We start from the raw sequence: 19,747 nt of genomic DNA on the forward strand, positions 1-19,747 counted from the left end.
TTGTTCACTCACTGTAATACTCAGCGATTTTCACGCGCACGGCAGCTCAGGCAATCAAATATGTCTCGCCCTTTATACACGCAACTGATTCCCTCATAATATTATCTTCGGTCAGTTACAAAGGTCTCAAGTGGCGATACTGGATCGCTGCTGACGCGTTCGTTGACGCGATATACTGCATATTAACTCCGCTCGTGTCGCTTCAGGTCGTGTATGATGAAGAAGGCACGCCGATAAGATCTATGGTGTTACAATCTGAGACAAACTCAAGTTGCCAAAGCTGTTGTGTGCCTTCGTAAAATGGATTCCTGCATTTGAAGCTGGAAACTTTCTAGCGCTTGAGATATGGGGTCCGCAATATTGATTATCCCCAAGCCATATTTCCAACTTTGCTAAGTTGAGTGGTCGCATGACGCTGTTCACTTCTCAACGGTCAGGATAATCCGTTGTTATGTGTCATAAGAAGAGTCTATGATATTGGGAATCAGAAGCAAAGGGGAGATAGGGACAGAACAGAAGAATCAAAGACAGAATGATGGGTGCTAATATAAGTAATTGATGTGTAGGAACGACAAAGAGTATTCTTCGAGTGATCCTATCGTTACCCGAAGGGTATAAAGGGGATCCATACTAAAACGGAGAGCAGTGCCGTATGGCTACTACTTAGCCTTCGCCTATCTGAGACTAAAGATCCAGCGTGAGACCACCCCGCTGTGGCCGTTGGACGTTCTGCCAGTAGTGTGCGATCTTGGGAGAACCTATGTACACATCGAGTTGCTGCCCTCGATACGAGATGTTGCATTCTGCCAGCCCTGTGTGCCGAACTTTCCTCAAATTGCTTGTTAGCGTGAAGGAATTGCCGGTGGCAAGACACGCAAGCAATGATGGAGCATAACGCATCAGCGAACGCGCTGGCAGCAACTCAGTATCGCCATTTGAGACTCTTTGAGCTGACAGAAGATATTATTATGGAATCGACTGCGTGGTTAGAGGGCGAGACATACGGTGTTTTATTGTCTGAGCCGCCGCGTACGAGAAAGCCGCTGAGTAAGTGAACAAAAGGTGCTATGGATAACGTGAAAATGGCGCACCTGACTGAGCAAGACACAAAAGAATGATGGAGAGTCGGAGTCCCTTTTGCATATTGGTGATATACCAAACATATGCATCACTCCGAGGCTGGTTGAGGTGGCCGGTTGAGAGCAATTCAACCACCTCAATCGGCTCCAGTAACTCCGAAACATTGTCGAGACTGGAATGGGCACCAAGTTGATTGGCCTCACTCTTACGCTCTCGACAACAACTTCTGTGTTTGGCCTCCGGCGCGGCTCCCACTGTATCTTACACTTGTTGACTTGCAACTACAGTTTCTGTTCCCGACCCTTCATCCCTGCCCACGGGGGTGGCTGGGGTGTGGACCAAACTATTCTGGCGGGGTATGTGATATATAAGAAACATACCCCAGGGGTGAAGGGATCCGGATATCCCCCGAATCCACGGACTCCATGAGCTCCGAATCTGTGGGCGGAGGGTATCAAGGACCAAGTTCCCCCGCACCCGAAACGTCCCGGGGCAGTCCCCCAGAATCCCAGAATGCGCACTAGGCCTTCCCTCAACCCAATCCGTGCGATTTCACACAAACCACGTACCGAATTGAGCTGATTGCGTTGGGATAAGCCTTGACGCCACTGCGCTAGTGAGTATGAAGCCTAGGACGGCCGAGACGATTCGACGTACACATCCCTAAGACCAAATGTTTATCATGGTTGACTCACTGTAGCGTTGACCCCATGAGCGCAGAACACGTTGTAGCGAAAGGAGTGAGGATGAGACGGAGTAGAAATCGGAGGAGAGTTTTCGTATTGGATGTTGGAATAATTCGGTTAAAGAGCATGTCATCACAAGGGCCGTCTAAGAGCAGCCTGGTAACCGTGGAGGCTTCCGGAATGGTAGGGACTAAGAACTATTGCCACTGCGCATTTTTTTCTCCCATGCCATGCAGAAAATCAATAGGTGCCAGCGTTTAGCACAGAGTGAGCGAGAGTTCGCGGAACCCACGAAAGTCAGCGTCCTATGTACTTATTCAAGGCCTGAAGGATGGTTGATGCTAACGCGTTTGACGGTTCGTTGTGATGAAAATAAGCACACTTAGGGCCGAGATAAGTGTACAGTCAAAAAATATTCTGTTAGTAATATCCTGTAGAGCACTTGGCCACTATGGACCCTAGTGGGGGGGGGGAAGGGACGCGCGCGCGATGTCCCTCGCGTGGGAGACTTAAGATTGCCTTCAAGTGCGCTCCTATTTTCTGAGTGGTATCTTGATGCCGGCGGGAAGAGCGGCTCCGGAAAGAATCTAACTATACAGGTGCGTTTTTGTTCAACAAGGATTCGGGGCCAGTTTACGGGGTTGAATTTCACCTGTCATGTGTAGTCAGCCTATAGTAGTCCAACCTTTCTGTATGTTATCCGGCGCCGAGTGACATTCATGTGATATGTTCGAGACACCAGATGTCCCCATGGCACCATCACCACGATGAGAGATGCGCTATCCTTTACATGCACCTTCGGCGATAAATTGTCTCGTCACATATCGTGACGGCAGTAATCATGTTTGCATCCTGTTTCAACTTCAATCCAAGCATGTCGTTCAGGTCGCGCATGGCGAACAAAGCACCCTGATAGGGTTGGGAAACAAACTCGAGCCAAAGACATTGGGAGCCCTTGCTCGTAATTTTACTCGCTTCGGCTAGCATGTCTCCTAACTGCCTGCACGTTGGCTGGCACTTCTGCACTCCGGTGCTGTTGGTGCCAATAGGTTTCCTTCCTCTCGACTATCATAAGGTCAGCCCATTGTGGCCCCCCTAGTTCCATATTCCATCGAGTGTGCCTACGTGGTCCAGTCGACTAGTACTACTCGATGAGGCTATCTGTGCTTCTGCGAGAGGTATGCATCATACGACTAGGTCGCTTGGGAAGGGTTGGCGATTGGTTGTTACTGCCATGGATCTCGGTTTCGTGGCCATTGATCCAGTTGAAATAGATCTGCCCCCCGCTCTGTTCCTCCAAACACTGCACGGCCAATGACAGCGCACAGTACCTATTTCAATTTAGTTTCATTATCGTAAATCCTTTTAAGACATCGTCAAACCACCTGCCATCCCCACGCGTGCTCGGTGCTCTTGTGACTCTGGGCTCCATACTGAATCGTGCTAGCGAAGGCAATATGTATGCTAAGCTCTCTCTGCCTTTTAGCGATGGAATTGTTAGCTTTTGAACGATGATGGTGTCGGTAAGCTATGCATAACATGTGCATATAAGAGGACTTCAGCCTAATATAATTCCAAAACATTATCGTGCCGATCAGCGCGGTGGTTGCGGGAAGGATTTGACTTATGATGCCAGCAGTCCGGATTGTCGATTGTAATGTGAATGATGAAATCGTTCCAGCCCTTCAACAGGGAAGGCGTCTGAAACCTTCGCTGAGGAAAGCGGGACATTGGCACGAAGCGCCGGCGGCCATAGAGACACACGACACTGGACAAGCGATGGATCGCATGTCCCTTACTCGACCTCCCGGCCCCTGTTGACTGCTTGCTGGTGTCAATTTGGGGAGGACTATCAATCAAATTGGCCACAGCTTGAAACATACGGGTGTCTGCAATATGGTTCATCCACACTGCAGGTTTCCAACGTCGCGAAGCCGTGCGGCCGCCTGACGTCCGCTTCTCAACAATCGAAGCAATCTACTGCTATCTCTCACAGAATATTAGGAATCAGAAGCAAAGGCGAGATACGGATGGGTAATCGGTGTTCCATATTGTGGGTGGGGGAGCGAAAAGAGTATTCTTCCGTGTTGTCGCTCGAAGGGCACTCGAAGGGTACAAGGGGGTCCATTACACTCGGAATCGGCCATTACCATGCAAAATCAGGAGCAGCGTTTGTATGGTTATCATTTTAGCCTTCGCCGATCTGGGACTAAAAGATCCAGCGTAAGACCATGCTGTTGTGGCTTTTGGTACCCCACATAGTTGACTTTAGGTGGAGGTTGGCTAAGAGGCCAGAGGCATTGTGAAATGGTATCAGAGGCAGGCTCCTGCGGGTTAGTTGGAATGGGACAACCTATCCACCACGAGTGGCAAGTAACGTGCGGGAAAATGGAGAAAAATTGTCAAGCCGCAGCATCCGAAACTTCGTTTGGAGACTTCAGATAGTTGCGCGTGGGTTCATCCTTGGCACTTGTTTCTGCGACGGAGTTGGCCGAGTCAGTCTGTATCAGTATTCAATTTCCCATCGAATCAAATAGGGCGAAGCCCAACGTGAATTTATGGTCGTTTGAGGCTAACCCTAACGACCACTGCCACGCAAGCGCTCGCAAACCAACCATTGGATGGGAATCGGAACTCCCTCAACAACTCAGACCATGACCCCTTCGAGTTGCTAGACAGCGCTGCTCAGTCTCTGACCGTCCCTTGGAAAGTAGCGTCTCACATGTGTGTAGGGGCTTCTTTCAGCAAACTGAAACAACCTCTCCACTAGCTGTTTCTGCTTGTCCTTGTCTAAAGCCTGCTCCAATGATTGCGATGTTGAGGAGCTCTGCGGGCTTCCCGGGCCCACGACCTTTCATACCCTGCAGTATTGCAGCACTCTCGAGTCTAATTCATATTTTTGGCGCAAGGACCTTGAGATATCATAGATTCATCAGCTGAAAACTCGCAGTTTGAACTAACACGACCTCGCACTGAAACTCGATGATGCCTTTGAGACGAGAAAGTCCTTGTTATCCGTCTTGGAAGTTTATGAAGTGCTTGAAGATGGCAACGTCATTGGCGACATGACACCCTCTATCATCCGGAAATGAAAGCTTGTCTACTTTGCCTTCCCCTCCTCGGGACTTAACTGTGCTCGTCCTGCACCAAATAACATATAAGCATGGGCTACAAACGACAAATGAAATTCAACCCCATAAACTGGTCCTGGATCGTAATTGAACAAAACGCACCCATATCGTTTGATCCGTTCCGGACCCGCTCCTCCCGACGGCATCAAGATCCCACTTATGAATATCAGAAAGTACGAGCACTTTTGAAGGCAGCCTTGAAGTCTCCGATGCGAGGGATATCGTATGCTTTCCCTTCCCCCACTAGTGTCCATACAAGCTGTTCGTGAACAAGTGTTCTACATCTAAGCGGGTAGATGACACTGATGGAATATTTTTCAACTGGACACTTATCTTAACCCTAAGTGGGTATTTTCATCATAACAAATCATCAACTGCGTTGAACATCAACTACTTCCAAGCTTTGAAGAAACTGGAATGCTAACCTTCATGAGTCCTATCGTCCATTCCGTGCCACACGTTGTCTTGGACATGAAAAGATGAGGAGCAGCAACAGTCTCTAGTCTCTAGAAGTCCGGAGGCTCCCCCTACGCCGCCCAAATGACCTTTGCGACTGCACGCTCCCTGACAGAATTATTCCAGCATCCGGTGATTTGTATCCGAAAATTCTCGGATTTCTAACTCCGCCTTGAACCACCACACAACACTCCCTTCCATTTCGTACTCATGGGCTCAATGCTTCAGTGAGTGATACCACAAGCATGATACACATCTGATCTTAAGGATATGTGCATAGAAACCTCTGGGCCGTCATGGGGTTCACACTCACTGTAACACTCTTTTCTCTTTCTCTCTTTTTCATCGCTCGCATGCATCGTTCAAGTACCTGCGCTCCTGTTTCCGCTTGGAACTATGCCGTGGCGTTGGGACTTATCCCAACCCAATTAGCCCAACTCGGTACGGAGTGAAAATTACACGATTGGCATCCAAGTTCATTCTTCCCCTTTCAGGTGTCGGATTGTTGATTTTCATATCCTGCGCTGGTATCTGTGAGACCTTTCTACAACTCTTGAGGACTTTCTTTTCATCCATTCTCCAGCTTACCCGCTGAGGGAAGAGGTGATGCGCGTTCTGGGGGCCTCTTCTTGGATCATGTCAATATTCTCTGCGTGTGCATTATATTGTAAGTTGTACCGATTCGATGTTCTTTACCTTTAGCTAAACACAACCGCACCTCAGTGTACCTCGGTTTTCGGTATGTCCCCTTATTCTCCTCTCGCTATGGAAACTTATTCCCCTGATCCCTAGTACGCTTAGCCTAAGGTGTATATGTTCGGTGTATCAGCGATATATACAAGGGGGACTCCGACTCTGTTTGGTGGCCATCGTTCTTCTGTGCCTCGCTCAGTCGGGTGCGCCATTTTCACATCATCCATACGACCTTTTGTTCACTGGCTTGTCATACTCAGCGGTTTTCTCGTATGCGGCGGCTCTGACGATAAAAACACCGTATGTCTCGCGCCCTCTAACCACACAGTTGATTCCATAACAATATCTTCTTCTGTCAGCTCAAAGAGTCTCAAATGGCGATACTGGGTTGCTGCCGGCGCGTTCGCAGACGCTTTGTGCTCCGTCATTGCCTGCGCCTCGTGTCTGCAATTTCTTCATCATGCTAATAAGCATTTTGAAGAAAGTTCGGGGCACAGCGCTGGAAGGATGCAGCGTCTTGTGTCGAGGGCAGCAGTCCGATGTGTACATAGGTCCTCTTATATCATCCCAAGATCGCACACTAACGATTATATACTATAGATATTGGTGTTTTTATCCGTCTTCGTTCTCCAAGTGCCGCGGGGGGTTTTGATCATTTGCTATGTCAGTAACAAGCCATTAACATTTCGAGCGCTGCTTACCTTGAGTTTTCTTGGTTCTTCAGCCCACCAGTCCGGCCTTGGACTTTATATCCCCGGTACTAGGGCAAGTAAGTCTAATTTCCCGCAGTGCTGATGTGCATGGATATCCTACGCTGGGACCCAATTTACTAGCTGTATTATATGATCTACGTCTTATCCATCATACGGATCATACGGAGTACTCCACAGGATCGCAATGTGGACATGGACGATAGGATTTCTCCGTCACCTGGCTCGGTGGCGTTAAGTTCAATCCATTTCGTGCTGCCGAACGATATCCCGGGTATGAGAGAACTCGGTACTTGATACATATGCCTGATGTCAGCCTGCAGATTCGGAGCTCATGGAGTCCGTGAATTTGGAGGGCCGTGCTGATACCGCCACACCTGGGGTAGGTTTCTTCTATATATTACGCACCAAGGTTTGACTTCGTGGCCCTCCATCAGAATAGTTCGATCAATCTTATTCCCATCCGTACTCCAACCATCTCCGTAAGCCGTGCCTTGCAGAAGCCTACCTCTGATACCGTCTTATAATGCCTCTTACCCCTTAGCCGAGCACAACACGATGAAAGATCCAGAATACGGCCACAACGGGGTGGTCTTACGCCAGATCGGCGAAGGCTAAGTGGTAGCCATATGGCACTGCTCCCCGTTGAGGGCCAAATGGATCCCCTCTTATACCCTTCGAGTGACGATGGGATCACTACTTATCTAAGCAACCATCATTCTCTCTTTAACCCTTCTGTTCTCTCCGTATCTCCCCTTTGCTTCTGATTCTCAATATCATAGACTCTTCTTATGAGACATAGCAGCGCGGATTGCTCCGACCGTTGAGAAGTGAACAACGTCATGCGACCATGCAACTTCGGAAATGTGGCTTGGGGATGAATGATATTGCGAACCTCTTGTCTCAAGCGCCAGAACATCCCCCCCCCCTCAATTTGATGGAAAACCTTCCCCAAAAATCGACACCGGCCAGCAGCCGGTGGAGGTAGAATCATCGTTTGTCTGATCCACAAGTCGCTATTGTGGGCGTTTGATATGAGCAGTCAGCGGATTGGAACATGCAATGAAAGCGTCACCATTTTGCCAGAAGCTGAAATTATCAGGTCCATTTTCTCTTGCGTTGTGTCTGGCCGGCAAGTTTCAACCCATAACTGCTCGCCACTCCGCGGACCGGAAGTCTGTAAAACCCCCTTCTTGCATACGTAGGATTCGACTGCTGCCTAGCTCAACTTTAGCACAGACCCACAACCTTGGTGACGAAATCCAACATCTTCCATGGGCAGCTAGACGTCGCTTCAGGTCATTCTTTTCTTTTTTAGACGCCTAGTACCTTGCTGAAGCACTCAAATCCAGGAATCCGTTTTACGAAGACTCACAACGTCTTTGGCAGCTTGTTTGTCTCAGATTGCAATTGCGCAACATCACAGACACGCTTTATTCATCATACACAATCTAAAGCAACACAGGGCTAGTGCGAGGCAGGTCTTCTGTTGCGGTGCGAAACACGACGCTGCCGTCCCGGTATGTGACGAGGCAATTGATCCACGAATCGGACAAATTGGCAAGGTGCAGGTCAAGGGATACTGCACCTTTCTCGCGTGAAATTAATGTGAGGGTTCCATATCATGCACCTTGCAATTACCAAGGGACTGCTGGCATTATGAGTCCTTCGCCCAATCGCGCTGATCGGCATCACATCGCATTGTGCAATGCCTTGGAACCCGGTTTTACATGTACATATTATGCATAGCTTGCTAACACCATCACCGTTTGAACGTTAACATTCCCATCAGTGGTTGATCAGATAGCTAAGTTTATAAGTGGCGCAAGGCAGACAGTCAGCATCCACGTATTGGAGTTGCATGAAGTGTGGATAACGCATGCTTCAGCCGTAGGGCGTCCACAGAGAACCGGGCATGAGGAGATGGCGATGCCAATAGTGAGGCATAGATGCAGTGCGCTATCCTTTGCCATGGAGTGTTTGGGGAACAAAGCAAAAAGCTAGCAAACACACCTCGACTTCCTAGACCCAGCGACAACCAATTGCCAGCCCCCCGAAACCTAGCCCCTTCATAATCGTACGATGAATGCTTTTTGGAGAGTCAGTGAAGGTCACGGGCACGAAATTTGTGGTCAACATAGATATCAAAAAGCAACTAAAGCGAAGTAAAATACAGCATTGAAAGCATAAGCAGTCCTATTCACGGTTTAGTGCAAAACATACAGAAATGTCCTAGGTCGAGGGTACCGGCGCAACGAAAATTGGAAGCTACAGCGCTCTAGGTACACTATATCCACCATTATCTTGCGGTTGAGGATTCGGAGGATCTTGATAGTGAGCAAGGCCGACGTCACGCTGGTCATAATAGGAAGGCTGGACTAGATCCAATGGTTCTGAAGGGGGAGAGCCAGCGGTTGACCGAACCGGGCGCATCTCCACGTCCTCCGGGACGTAACCACGAATAATGCCAGAGTGTACTTGGGGGGATGGATACGGTGGCGATGCATGCTGTATTTGTGGGGATGGGACAGGGATTGCCGAAGCAGAGCTGTATGAAGCGGATGGAGAGGCAGTGTTCCCGCTGCCGCCAAGAGGGGTCAATGTTCTTGAATTCTGAGACGCTGCTGGCGCCGGAGTCAGGGTTCTATGGGATGTATTATCTCTACGTCCGCCTGTATCCCCTGAGAACAACGGGGCTGGTTCAGCATTAGAGTTACGCTCGCTCTCATCACTGTATTGCTCCTTGTCTAAAAAGCCTGCGTCTTCCGGATCACGGTTTTTGCGGTAGCGGTGTCGGATCCCTAATTGCTTTTTGAGGTCTCCCGCAACCCATGCTTCTCTAATGATATCCTTGTCTAGGGGGGAATAAATTTGGGACCAGGCCTTTGCAAGGTAGCGAGGGCCTGGACTTTCTAGTTAGCCTAGACGATCCGGTGATGACACCAGACATACCAATCGCAATAACAACGCTGAAAAAGACAGCACTCCAGAAGCTCGTCGTACTGAAAAGGATGTTGATCTCATCGGTGAAAGTATCAAACTGAGAATATACGGCAATCCACACAATGCACGATAGCATTGATCCAATTATCACTATCCAGGTCAAGATGGTCCAACTAAGAAATGGGTCAGTTGATGATGCACGTTTAGTGAACGTGAACAAAAAACTTACTATCGATTACTCAATCCGACGAAGAGGTTTGCAGAGAAAATCGCGGCCACAGCAACAGTTGTACCGAAATCAGATAGTGATTCAATGCCACGACCATTATGCGACGCAGCTGGACCAATCGACCAAAAGAAATATGGGACGAAGAATACGACGAGAGATTGATACAGGCCCTCAAACATGTAGGTCCAAAACTTGAGTCTGCTGTACTCAAGTCCGAGAATACCTCGCTTGTACAGCTGAGGAAACGCGAGTGTTGCCTTTGCATTCAGGTCTTGATCGAAAGCTAATACGAGTTCAGCAAGTTAAGATTACATGCGCTTATCACCTGCTCACCTCCAAGAATTATTACCGGAAGCGATGTAAACACAACATTATACAAGATGATGAATGATGCATCGTAAAGATACGTCGCATCAAAGCTAAACGCCAAGTCAGCAACTCCAAACACCCACCAATAAATGCGGTTCTCACGTACTTGCAAAAAATGAGGAACCAAAACATTGCCAATGTCCATATCACATTCTTTATCGGCTGTCAGCAACCTCCTAACCCTAGAAATGGAGTCACGAACCTTGTAGAAGAAATTGCTGTGCATATCAGCAATGCGCTGATATGACCATCTTCCATGGACAAGTACCAACTTGGCTAGAAAACGGAACTGCGCGAACGCATAATCGGCTGACATAGCAGCCTGGGACCCCTCAAGTCCAAATAAACCGCAGCCAATATTAGCTTCTTGAATCATGGCAACATCGTTGGCCCCTGCGATGGGCCACTTTGAGTCTCGTAGTGATACAGAGAAAGATTGATCGATCGTAATACATACCATCTCCAATGGACAACGTCATTGCACTGCGTCCCTCTTTCACCTAACGGAACATGCTTAAAGAGGTACGAAGTCAGAAGGATAAGGACTCACTAATTTCACGGTAAGAGCCTTTTGGGCAGGAGATACACGGCAACAGACAACAGTTTCGCACTGAATACCGAGATTGAGGAATAGCGGTTTTAAGGTGGGATCCAAAGCGTATCGCAGCGTGTCACCATCTATGACGACAGCAAATCCACCACTGTGCCGAGGTTCCCCGTTGGCACTGCCACGTCCACTCATGGATGCAATTTTGTTCAAGCCGGCCTCAATCTGAAGTCTTGCCGTGTCCGACGAGTCAGCTGAAAGGATCATGATCTCCATTGCGTTCGTCAAAAGATTGCAGCTAAAACCTGCGATATTGCCGGCGTTAGTGAATATGATTGAGAACGTGCGCAAAAAATTGCATACCGATCTCGATAGCGGTCTGAACCTTGTCACCAGTGAGGATCCAGAGCTTGATACCAGCTTGATGGAGTGTCTTGATGGTCTCGGGCACACCTACTTGCAGCTTGTCTTCCAAAGCTGTGGCACCTAAGATGTGAAGATCTCTCTCAATCATGTCGCAGGCCTTCTCGATTTCCTCTTCTCGATCTTCCACCGCAGACGCAGCAGCATCATAGGCCCTCACCCATTTTTCGTACTCTCCTTCCTCTAAGTATCGGTATGCTACGCAGAGAGTTCGCAGACCGCCATTTGCAAAAGCATCAAGGTCGCTGGCAGTGCGTTCCTTCGTATCAGGATCGTGATCAGCCGCCAAACGGGCGTAGACGACGCTATCAGCGCCCTTGCAATAAAGGACAATACGACCCTCAGGATTCCGAACGATGACGCTCATCCGCTTACGTGTGCTATTGAACTCGAGAACGCGCAGGGGGGCATAGCGCTCTAATTGACCCAGAACCTCGATGTCGATGCCCTTGCTTCCTTTGTAAATAAATGGGAAACCAGCATCGCGGGCAGCTCCGACCAGCGCAGCTTCATCGGGCGATTCAGCCTTGTAAGTGACAAGGAAGGGTTGTTCATGAGGTTCCGGTTTTTCGGCTAAGACGGTATGACAGATAGAGAGAGCGCGAAAAAAAGCGATTATGTGAGGTAGCTGGGGAGAATCCGGATTTGCCATCTCGTCCGCAAGCTTGGTTGAAATGAGGGTGAGTTTGTCCTTTTGCAGGTATCGATTACTGAAGGCCCCTTCCATGGTGTAGATCATTTGCACCTTAAGTAGTCGGATGTGCTCGTCTTGTTCCTGGACCGTCATACTTTGTGTCACGCCTTCACGGACAGCGGCACCTCGCATGGCCTCTGTGATACCATCCCCATAAGCAACTCCATTAATTGAGCACTTCTGGAACTCCATCACGTTCTGGGTCAGTGTCCCTGTTTTGTCCGAGAAGATGTACTCTATTTGGCCTAGATCATCGGAGATGTTCCATGTTTTCGGTACGCAAGAGGTGTCGAGGGGCTCATGATACATGTCAATATCCTGATTGATGAAGTACGCCTGAATGGTCTTAACGAGTTCGATCGAGATGAAGAGAGATATAGGCACGATATTCTGAAAAGCAATGAGGGCAGACCTGTGTACAAGGAAAAAACAAAGACAGTGAGTCGTGGAGTACTCAAGGCTTATATGAGCGGTGCATACGCAAAAGTAAAGATTGCGTCGACAAAAGGAATTGTCGACGGGGCGGCGTTCGTTTCGTAGAAAAAATCTCCACTCGTGTCCGCGTCTTGATAATAAAACCCATTCCCAAGAGCAGCGATCAAGCACAGTGATATCAATAGGGCAAAGTTTACAATGACATTGAAATTCGTCTCCGTCTCAATCTTGCTACGCTTATGGGGCGTTTCCCCACCGTTCAGCATGATTTTAGTGTCGGATCCGGTGAACGCAACTAGGCCAATAATCCACTTTGTGTTACGCACCGCACAACCACGAAGGAGCAGTTCGTTGATCGTCACGGGCTCCTGTTGTAAAAGGGCGGAGGGGGTAACATTGACAGCGGAAGGCTTTAAGCGGTATTTGAGCACGCCGTTGAAGGAGTACAAATTAGCATGAGGGGCCTCGGCGTCCAGAATGAAGGCAGACCGTTCAACGTCTTCTTCGGACAACATGGATGAAGTGGCCTTCAATGCACGTCGCGGCTTGAGATTCGTTTCTCCATCGAGATTCTTCGTCTCGACATAGCATAAGCCATTGGGGTCAGACGTCGAGAGCACAACGATGTCGGCAGGCACTTGATCATTCTCCCGTAAGAGGATAACATCGCCGACCTCCAGCTTCTTCCAGAGGGTTCGTTCCCAGTGAGCTGCCCCTGTGATCTGGGTATCCCAGTCGATGACGCCGTCACTACTTTGCGCCCGCGTAGACATGGCATATTGTGAAGAATTAGCAACAGGTGACCGCCCCGATTCATCAGGAATGATTGCTGATACAGACACGTTCGCATTCGGATGACCAGGAGGGTATGGGAATGATGGATCATGTTGGGCAGGGATTTCACCTGGCCCATTAGAACCCTCAATCTGAAATTCACCCTCACGTCTCAGGATGATAGCAATGGATTCAGACGCCTCCTTCTCTCGCAGCTTGCGTACACCCTTAGTCACTGTGCCCGGAGGAGGAGCTAGTCGGAAAGTCCGCTCCAACCATGTGCGTGGATCTTTGGGTTGATTGACATTCCTCCAATCACCGAGCTTGGTGGCGGGGGAATTGTTCACGAGGTCGTCCTGCTGGGCGCGTCGGTAGTCTTCGATACCATCTTTGAGAGCGGTAACACTAATGATGAAGACAAGAGGGAGCATGGAGATTTGGGGTGCCGCAGCACCGAAGGCGGGAAAAACTGCGCGGCAAGAGCATTGGAACAAAATCCGAGGATCTTGGAATATGAAAAACGTACTGGAAAGAACGACCATCACCAAGAAGTACAGATTAGCAATCCTAAACGCAGAAAATACAATGAGAATCCATCACGAAGTCCCCTTCACAAAGCAACACACCGGCTGAACTGCTCCGCCAAATTCTTAGGGAGGAAAGTGAAAAGCGTGTACTCTGTGATGTGAACATTGGTGAGAACCCGTATGACAAGAATAACAGAAATAAACTGTTTACTCACTGCTCGTCCGAACTTTATTCCTTGGAAATCGCACTTTAGGCTCTCCTTTGTTGTCTAATTCGGATGGGGACAAAGAGGTGTTCATATAAATATTTCTACGTGAACCTGTATGTTTGGCGCCTTGATTTCCGGCAGATTCAGACGCTGGTATATCCCTCGGATCCTGGGTAGAATCCTCATGAGCCCATGGTCGTAGGATGCTTCGTCCACTTTTACTGCTCCCTTTTCGGCGCATACTCCAGCCGTGTCTTCGCCTCCATCTCTCTCGCCGATTTTCGGTGCGTACAGACTCAGCAATGACAGATGCCGCGGTGCGGACGGTTCGAAGGCGAAGGGCTGGATCGATCATTTCGTCATCCTCGTTGTTGTTTGCATGAGGAGCGTCCTCCTGGGATGCTGCCTCAAGTGCCGGATGCCGTCGAAAGAAAGACATCCTAGCGTCGTCTGTGATGGGAAGCGGAAGAAAGATAGGAGCTGTGACAAGATGACTACTAGCACTGAGAACACATTTGAGCGACCGGAAAGAAGACAACCCTGTTCCTACCTTCTTGAGCAAGTGAATTGAAAAGAATTCTGGAGAGTTTGAGCGCGTACAACGAGCAAGTTATGGTACTATGTCACAACAGAGAGACCGCAAAGACAGTGGATGAGGAGACACAGGCTCAGCACAGTGCAGCAACCAGCGGCCCAAACAGCTGTGCCGCTTGCATCAACGGGAACTTGCCGTCGATTGTAAGGTTTGAATTGAATTGAGATGGCAATGAATCAATTATCAAATTGCTTTCGTCACAGCAGGCACAGGATTTCTCAATCGCGACGTCCGATGTTGAGAATGTGACGCCTAAGGAGAAAAGGTGCAAGTAGCTAGCTGCCGCCAACGAACAAAACCTATGCAAGTTGTGTACTGCCTATGATTCACACATAAAGACTAACGTAACTAGAAGCGCCAAGCCAGGGATAGTTCTATATCGTCACGACAACAAAGATGACAGACTCCAATCTAGTAAGGTTCCCAACCATCATCTCGACGAACCCAAGTACATCTATCCATCACAAAGCGTTCAAGTCCACTTGAAAACCGGCCCAACACCTCGGCAAGATCTCGCGAAACGGCGGAACTTGGCAACACGACACCACTTACTCGGATCTCTTTCAGTGCATTGAATCCTCGCATAGCCTCCGCGATACCGTTCACCTTGTTCAGTAATGTGGCGGTGTCCTCCAATTCCATATGTGAACAATCCACGAGCTCCAGCGCAGTAAGATTGGGAAGTTCCCGTGCAATGAGACTTACGACTGAGGGATCGATCTCCTTCACGTGTACCGCAAGTCGCTGAACTCCATGCTCCGAACCCGAACCATCAGAAATGATTGGCAAGATCCGTTCCAGGCGATGGTGAGGAACGTAGGATGCCATGTTCGCACTCCGGATTGAGATGCGTGAAACAGGTCGACCTTTCACAAGACGGACAACATTTGACCAGTGTCCATCTAGCTCTTCAAGTTTGGGAAGCAATGACTGCGGGAACGACGTAGGAAGCATAAATGTCGAGAATGACTTTCCCAACTCGAGACGCTTCAGAGATGAATGTGCCTTTAGGAAAGTGCGGAAGCTCGGATCGTTCAAACTCCACGTAGAGCGGAAATGAGTGAGATGAGGGAACGTGCACTGGGTGAGCGAAGTGAGTGCAGGCGTAGATCGGTTTTTCGAAGATGGGATGATGCTGAGCGAACGGACATTGACAAAGGTGGTGAGTACAAGCTCAGACGTAAACGTCGTAGGGTTATCCATGATGATCTCGAGTTTCTGAACGTACGCCGTTCGCTGATGCTTTTTCACCAGAGCCGCGCGAATCTTCCCATGACGGCCGTCTGTCGAGCTCACCGAGATCGAACGGTAAATGATGCGTTCAATCTCATCGGCGAAGAAGCGGTTCACACCCATGGCTGCGATTAAAGATTTGGAGTCCAACAGTGCAATTACATGGAGGAGAATCTCGTGAGGTAGTTTAGGGAAGTCTAAGGGATCCTCGGTGTCAACCTAAAGAGAGTGGAGTTTCAGCACACACATCAACGTAGCACCGAGAGGGAACGCCAACCGTCATTAAAGACAACTTCTTCTCCCCTGCGCGTCTTCAGTTACTCTTACGCGTCGATTATAATAGGACTGAGTCTATATTTCTCAGCGAAGGGCATATATCTAACATGTGTGACGTGTGTGACGTGAGCACTGAGCACTGTTGCAAGTGGCTGTGCCCACCCATGAGCAACCCAGACCCGCTTTCTGCATATGACATCCTAGGAGTTGCTGAGGATGTCTCAGAAGGTGATTTGAAACGCGCGTATAGGCGCCAATCCTTAAAATACCACCCTGACCGGGTAAGTGTCTTTCAGCGATTAAACCACCGAAGCTCCCTCTCACTGGGGTTACTCTTAAAGCATCCCGACGACCCCGAGGCAGGCACGTATTATCATGACTCTGTCATTATATCATTGTCCCAACTCACGCACCAGGCCAGAAGTTTCATGAGCTGACAACCGCCTACGAACTATTGCAAGATCCCGTTAAGAGACAAGCGCTAGACGAATCACTACGAATCTCCAAATCTAGAAGAGCTCGCCTAGCCTCTCACGACTCCAAGCGGAAGATTCTTCAGGAAGAACTCGAAGCAGGCGAGCGCGCTGCGAAAAAGTTCAGGGCTGGTGATGTCGAGCGTGCGGCGGCAGCCAGCGAGAAACTGGCTAAAGCAAAAGAGGAGAGCAAGCGTCTCCTGGAGGAGAGAATGAAAAAACTACAAAGCCATGCCCCTCAATCCAGAGCAGACAGCCGTTCTAGTGCCACTGAACCTGTGGCTACAGGTGCGCTCCCCTGTCCACACCACTCATCTCGTGACATCATGACAATCATTGCAGATACCCCGCTTCGTATTCGATATAATGCCTCAAAGTTCCCCACGTTAGTCGATTCTTCATCAATTTCCGCATTCTTCTCCTCTTTTGGAGAAATTAAATCCGACCTCATCGTGTTGACACGCAAGAAACGCAAGAACTCAGGAGGTGGAGATGATGTGATTACTGCACTTATTCCATTTATATCTTCTATCGATGCTCTCAACGTTGTCTCATCTGCCAGTCAAGACCGGTTCAAAGGCATGCACATCTCACTACTTTCTAAGGGTGCAGGGACATCGGCAGAGGGATAGCAGAAAGACACACGGCACTCTAGCATCCCAAATTGTACAGTTTATATGGTAATCGACTGCGTGAAACGACCATAGAAATGGTCGTGTCTCAGAGCAAGAAGCTGATTGCACAGCTACGTAGTGATCGGCAAGGCCAAGGGTGTAAAATAGAGACGGTAAATTACACATTGCTTACATATCTGCTAGCTATGTATCCCAAGACTGCGTCCCTGCAACTTGACTACGCACATTATTAATTAATCCAACAACGTCGTTTGCATCCACGGCGACTTCAACCATTTCAGAGATGTCAATATCGAGGCCAAGAATCTGCGGAAGTGAGTGTCTAGAAAAAAAATTAAAATTAAAATACCCCAACTCACCCTCGCGCTGACCAGACGCTGAGAGGCAGGATTGAATATAATAGACAAGGTGTAGGACAGGGGGCTCGAATACACGAGATGCAGCTCGTTCTCTGAAGCAACTGTTACCTCATCTAACCCGATCGACTTGGAATACAGCTCAATTAGAGCTCGGCGCCTTATAGTCGTGGGTTGAGCTAAGCGTTTTTTTTTCACTGGTCATAACTCACCAGACGCATAGATTCGTGACTGCAGATTGCTGGTGTGCTTTCTCGCGGAGGTGCTGAGCTAAGGAGCCTTCGAGCCTAGCTCGCTCTGGGCGGAGGCGTTCCAGTTCTTTCATAGCCAGAGCAATCGATCCCTTCGTATTCGTTACTTGTGCCTTTACGTTCGAATCCTCGTCATGGAGGAGAACCAAACGCTCGTCTTGCGCTTCCAGCATCTCATTGACCTTGGAGATTGGTAATCTCTAAATGGATGGTTTTACTAATAAGTGAGCGATGACAAACCCCCCCCCCCCCTCAAACAAACAAACACTCGCACCTTGTGGTTTGGATTCAAAGCTCGCATTCTGGCCAACTCCAGCTTTGCATCTTTAATCCTCTGGGAGATAGCACGGCCTAGTTCGAGTCCGGACTTGACAGCATCCTCGCGATCCTTGATGGCGTGTGAGGTTCTGTCAAGCTGGAGACAAACATCTTCGACAGTCTGCTTCAAAGACTCAAGTTGAGCCCTATGCTGCAGATTGAGCTTTCCTTTTTATGCACGGATTAGCACAGAGTCTCATCATGCGGCAGCTGGAAAGATAGTTGCATACTGAAATCCTCGTTATCCCCGTGTGTTATTCTCTCTGGGTCTGATAGTACAAGATGAAGAAATTCTTTCTTTGCGACCACTTGCTTGTATTTGAGTTTGTACCATTTTGCGTATCCCTAATGCTTGACATTAAACACACGCCGTAAAAAATACCCTGACTGGAACCGCGGCTATCTATATACCTTTTGCTTCTTGATTCGGTGCTCCAGAACGCGTGGATTCGTACGTGAATCACGGATTTCAGGATCCTGGAGGTCCGCCGAAGTTACCCGGTCCGCAAAACCACGCGATATCTCGCTAAGGAACTCATCCTGGTGATGCAGCTTCACGAGACTAGTGAGATTAGAACATGAATCACAAGTGGTGCCTGCAATAGACGATAATACCGTTCTAGGGACAATTCCGCCTCTGAGGGTGTGGTGCTTAGCCTATTGCGTGCCAATCCCCCCGAATGCATCAAACTGCAGAACTTGTTCAACTTGACATTTGCGTGGGCTCTGTTTACCTTTATTTTCTTTTTTCCCACCAACTCACCGCGCCATTCCCACGGTCCGATCAAGCGTTCATTGGTTCATTTGGGCACCGTCCTTCTCACCACTCAGTGATAGGTCTTTTGTCTTAACCATGCCCGAGCTGTTCCGCGGATCTGTTTGTTAAGGTGAAGGGCCTAAAAAAGCCTCCCCTAATTGTCAACAAGGCCCCCCGGGGCTCTCGCGGTCGCGCAATACGGTCCGAAGAGCAGAGGCTGTTATTTCCTAGGGATGCTTGGAAACGACATACATAGTGACGCCCGCCTCAACTAATGGAGAAACGTAATAGCCAGTGAACGTCGCACGCTTCCTGTTTACGTCTATGCTTGTCCATTGTGGATCAGTTTATAAGTATCAATCTGTCTCCGATTCACCCCCAGAGGCGAGCGCTAGCATTCAGGGATTGAAGCGTCAAATCAGCCTACCTACATTACTGAAAGGGACGGGCACAGCCCATGTGAACGCGTATCATCGAGCCTCTCTATTCGGGGCTCCTTTTCGCGCCTATATCGAGGGGGGGGAAGTAGGCCGGGCCACCTATTCTTGGTTCATTCAATCCATTTTTGGATCAAGGTGCATTGCAATCTCTGGGGAAACCCTACCATTCAAAGTATGCTCTACCACCCATCGCTTACAAGCGAGCCGCGCGCCTCATCAGTTGTGAGAAACAACACATTAGGAAGCTTTTGAGGGATTCTCCAGCTACTACCCGGGAATCTTTCCACTATTGGTCATGTTCCATGGGATGAATAATGGCGATGAAAACACCCTGGGAAGCAACCCATCGACGGCCACCGGCAAGTGCCCAAAAAAAAACTGAAAAACCCAGAAGACTGGACAACCTCACAAATCAATCGCAATCTCTTGGTCACGGCGACCACCGCTCGGTCAGGCTCAACGTCACTACCTTTATATAAAACTAGCATACAAATTTCCTTGATTATC

The 19,747-nt window shown here is 48.9% G+C and overlaps 7 protein-coding genes across 7 annotated transcripts; 2 read left to right on the plus strand and 5 right to left on the minus strand.

Annotated features, from left to right (window-relative positions):
- Positions 1-507: 507 nt before the first annotated feature.
- On the minus strand, positions 508-1,041 carry EI90DRAFT_3065597 (uncharacterized protein). The gene is made up of 2 exons (XM_039060884.1): positions 1,005-1,041; positions 508-950 (listed from the first exon to the last, which is right to left on the minus strand). The coding sequence occupies exon 2, from the start codon at positions 898-900 to the stop codon at positions 685-687; it is 216 nt and encodes a 71-aa protein (XP_038913979.1). The 5' UTR covers positions 901-950; positions 1,005-1,041; the 3' UTR covers positions 508-684.
- A 5,103-nt stretch (positions 1,042-6,144) lies between these two features.
- Positions 6,145-7,456, plus strand: EI90DRAFT_3065614 (uncharacterized protein). Its single transcript, XM_039060885.1, has 9 exons — positions 6,145-6,249; positions 6,307-6,346; positions 6,406-6,589; positions 6,647-6,709; positions 6,771-6,815; positions 6,880-7,030; positions 7,080-7,138; positions 7,194-7,283; positions 7,317-7,456. Exons 3-8 carry the CDS (start codon positions 6,554-6,556, stop codon positions 7,281-7,283), a joined length of 444 nt encoding a protein of 147 aa, XP_038913980.1. The 5' UTR covers positions 6,145-6,249; positions 6,307-6,346; positions 6,406-6,553; the 3' UTR covers positions 7,317-7,456.
- EI90DRAFT_3065615 (uncharacterized protein) lies at positions 6,151-6,478 on the minus strand. Its single transcript, XM_039060886.1, has one exon. It carries the CDS (start codon positions 6,472-6,474, stop codon positions 6,286-6,288), a length of 189 nt encoding a protein of 62 aa, XP_038913981.1. The 5' UTR covers positions 6,475-6,478; the 3' UTR covers positions 6,151-6,285.
- A 1,568-nt stretch (positions 7,457-9,024) lies between the features above and the next one.
- On the minus strand, positions 9,025-14,345 carry EI90DRAFT_2926464 (uncharacterized protein; the record flags this gene model as incomplete). Its single annotated transcript, XM_039054915.1, has 13 exons — positions 9,025-9,659; positions 9,709-9,872; positions 9,929-10,211; positions 10,262-10,347; positions 10,404-10,450; positions 10,500-10,690; positions 10,755-10,797; positions 10,848-11,149; positions 11,208-12,373; positions 12,442-13,639; positions 13,697-13,737; positions 13,797-13,848; positions 13,913-14,345. The coding sequence occupies 13 exons, from the start codon at positions 14,343-14,345 to the stop codon at positions 9,025-9,027; spliced, it is 4,641 nt and encodes a 1,546-aa protein (XP_038913982.1).
- Positions 14,346-14,783: 438 nt separating this feature from the next.
- Positions 14,784-16,017, minus strand: EI90DRAFT_3155855 (uncharacterized protein; the record flags this gene model as incomplete). The annotated part of the gene is made up of 2 exons (XM_039066020.1): positions 14,784-15,953; positions 16,012-16,017. The coding sequence occupies 2 exons, from the start codon at positions 16,015-16,017 to the stop codon at positions 14,913-14,915; spliced, it is 1,047 nt and encodes a 348-aa protein (XP_038913983.1). The 3' UTR covers positions 14,784-14,912.
- Positions 16,018-16,151: 134 nt separating this feature from the next.
- On the plus strand, positions 16,152-17,386 carry EI90DRAFT_3065629 (DnaJ domain-containing protein). Its single transcript, XM_039060887.1, has 4 exons — positions 16,152-16,291; positions 16,352-16,373; positions 16,427-16,771; positions 16,826-17,386. The coding sequence occupies exons 1-4, from the start codon at positions 16,175-16,177 to the stop codon at positions 17,113-17,115; spliced, it is 774 nt and encodes a 257-aa protein (XP_038913984.1). The 5' UTR covers positions 16,152-16,174; the 3' UTR covers positions 17,116-17,386.
- EI90DRAFT_3065630 (uncharacterized protein) lies at positions 17,205-18,729 on the minus strand (the record flags this gene model as incomplete). The annotated part of the gene is made up of 7 exons (XM_039060888.1): positions 17,205-17,424; positions 17,478-17,634; positions 17,687-17,925; positions 18,000-18,211; positions 18,274-18,388; positions 18,455-18,605; positions 18,659-18,729. 7 exons carry the CDS (start codon positions 18,727-18,729, stop codon positions 17,302-17,304), a joined length of 1,068 nt encoding a protein of 355 aa, XP_038913985.1. The 3' UTR covers positions 17,205-17,301.
- Between the last annotated feature and the right edge of the window lie 1,018 nt (positions 18,730-19,747).

This window comes from Cantharellus anzutake (assembly GCF_015039405.1).
Source record: "Cantharellus anzutake strain C23 chromosome Unknown EI90scaffold_37, whole genome shotgun sequence".
In the NCBI taxonomy this organism is placed as follows: domain Eukaryota; kingdom Fungi; phylum Basidiomycota; class Agaricomycetes; order Cantharellales; family Hydnaceae; genus Cantharellus; species Cantharellus anzutake.

Coding starts and splice junctions, on each gene's coding strand:
- EI90DRAFT_3065614 (XM_039060885.1), top strand. CDS start 6,554: ATGCAGCGTCTTGTGTCGAGGGCAGCAGTCCGATGT. Junction 6,590..6,646: donor CGAGGGCAGCAGTCCGATGT/GTACATAGGTCC, acceptor TATATACTATAG/ATATTGGTGTTTTTATCCGT. Junction 7,031..7,079: donor GCTGCCGAACGATATCCCGG/GTATGAGAGAAC, acceptor GTCAGCCTGCAG/ATTCGGAGCTCATGGAGTCC.
- EI90DRAFT_3065629 (XM_039060887.1), top strand. CDS start 16,175: ATGAGCAACCCAGACCCGCTTTCTGCATATGACATCCTAGGAGTTGCT. Junction 16,292..16,351: donor TAAAATACCACCCTGACCGG/GTAAGTGTCTTT, acceptor TTACTCTTAAAG/CATCCCGACGACCCCGAGGC. Junction 16,374..16,426: donor TCCCGACGACCCCGAGGCAG/GCACGTATTATC, acceptor CTCACGCACCAG/GCCAGAAGTTTCATGAGCTG.
- EI90DRAFT_3065615 (XM_039060886.1), bottom strand. CDS start 6,474: ATGACGGAGCACAAAGCGTCTGCGAACGCGCCGGCAGCAACCCAGTAT.
- EI90DRAFT_3065597 (XM_039060884.1), bottom strand. CDS start 900: ATGCGTTATGCTCCATCATTGCTTGCGTGTCTTGCCACCGGCAATTCC.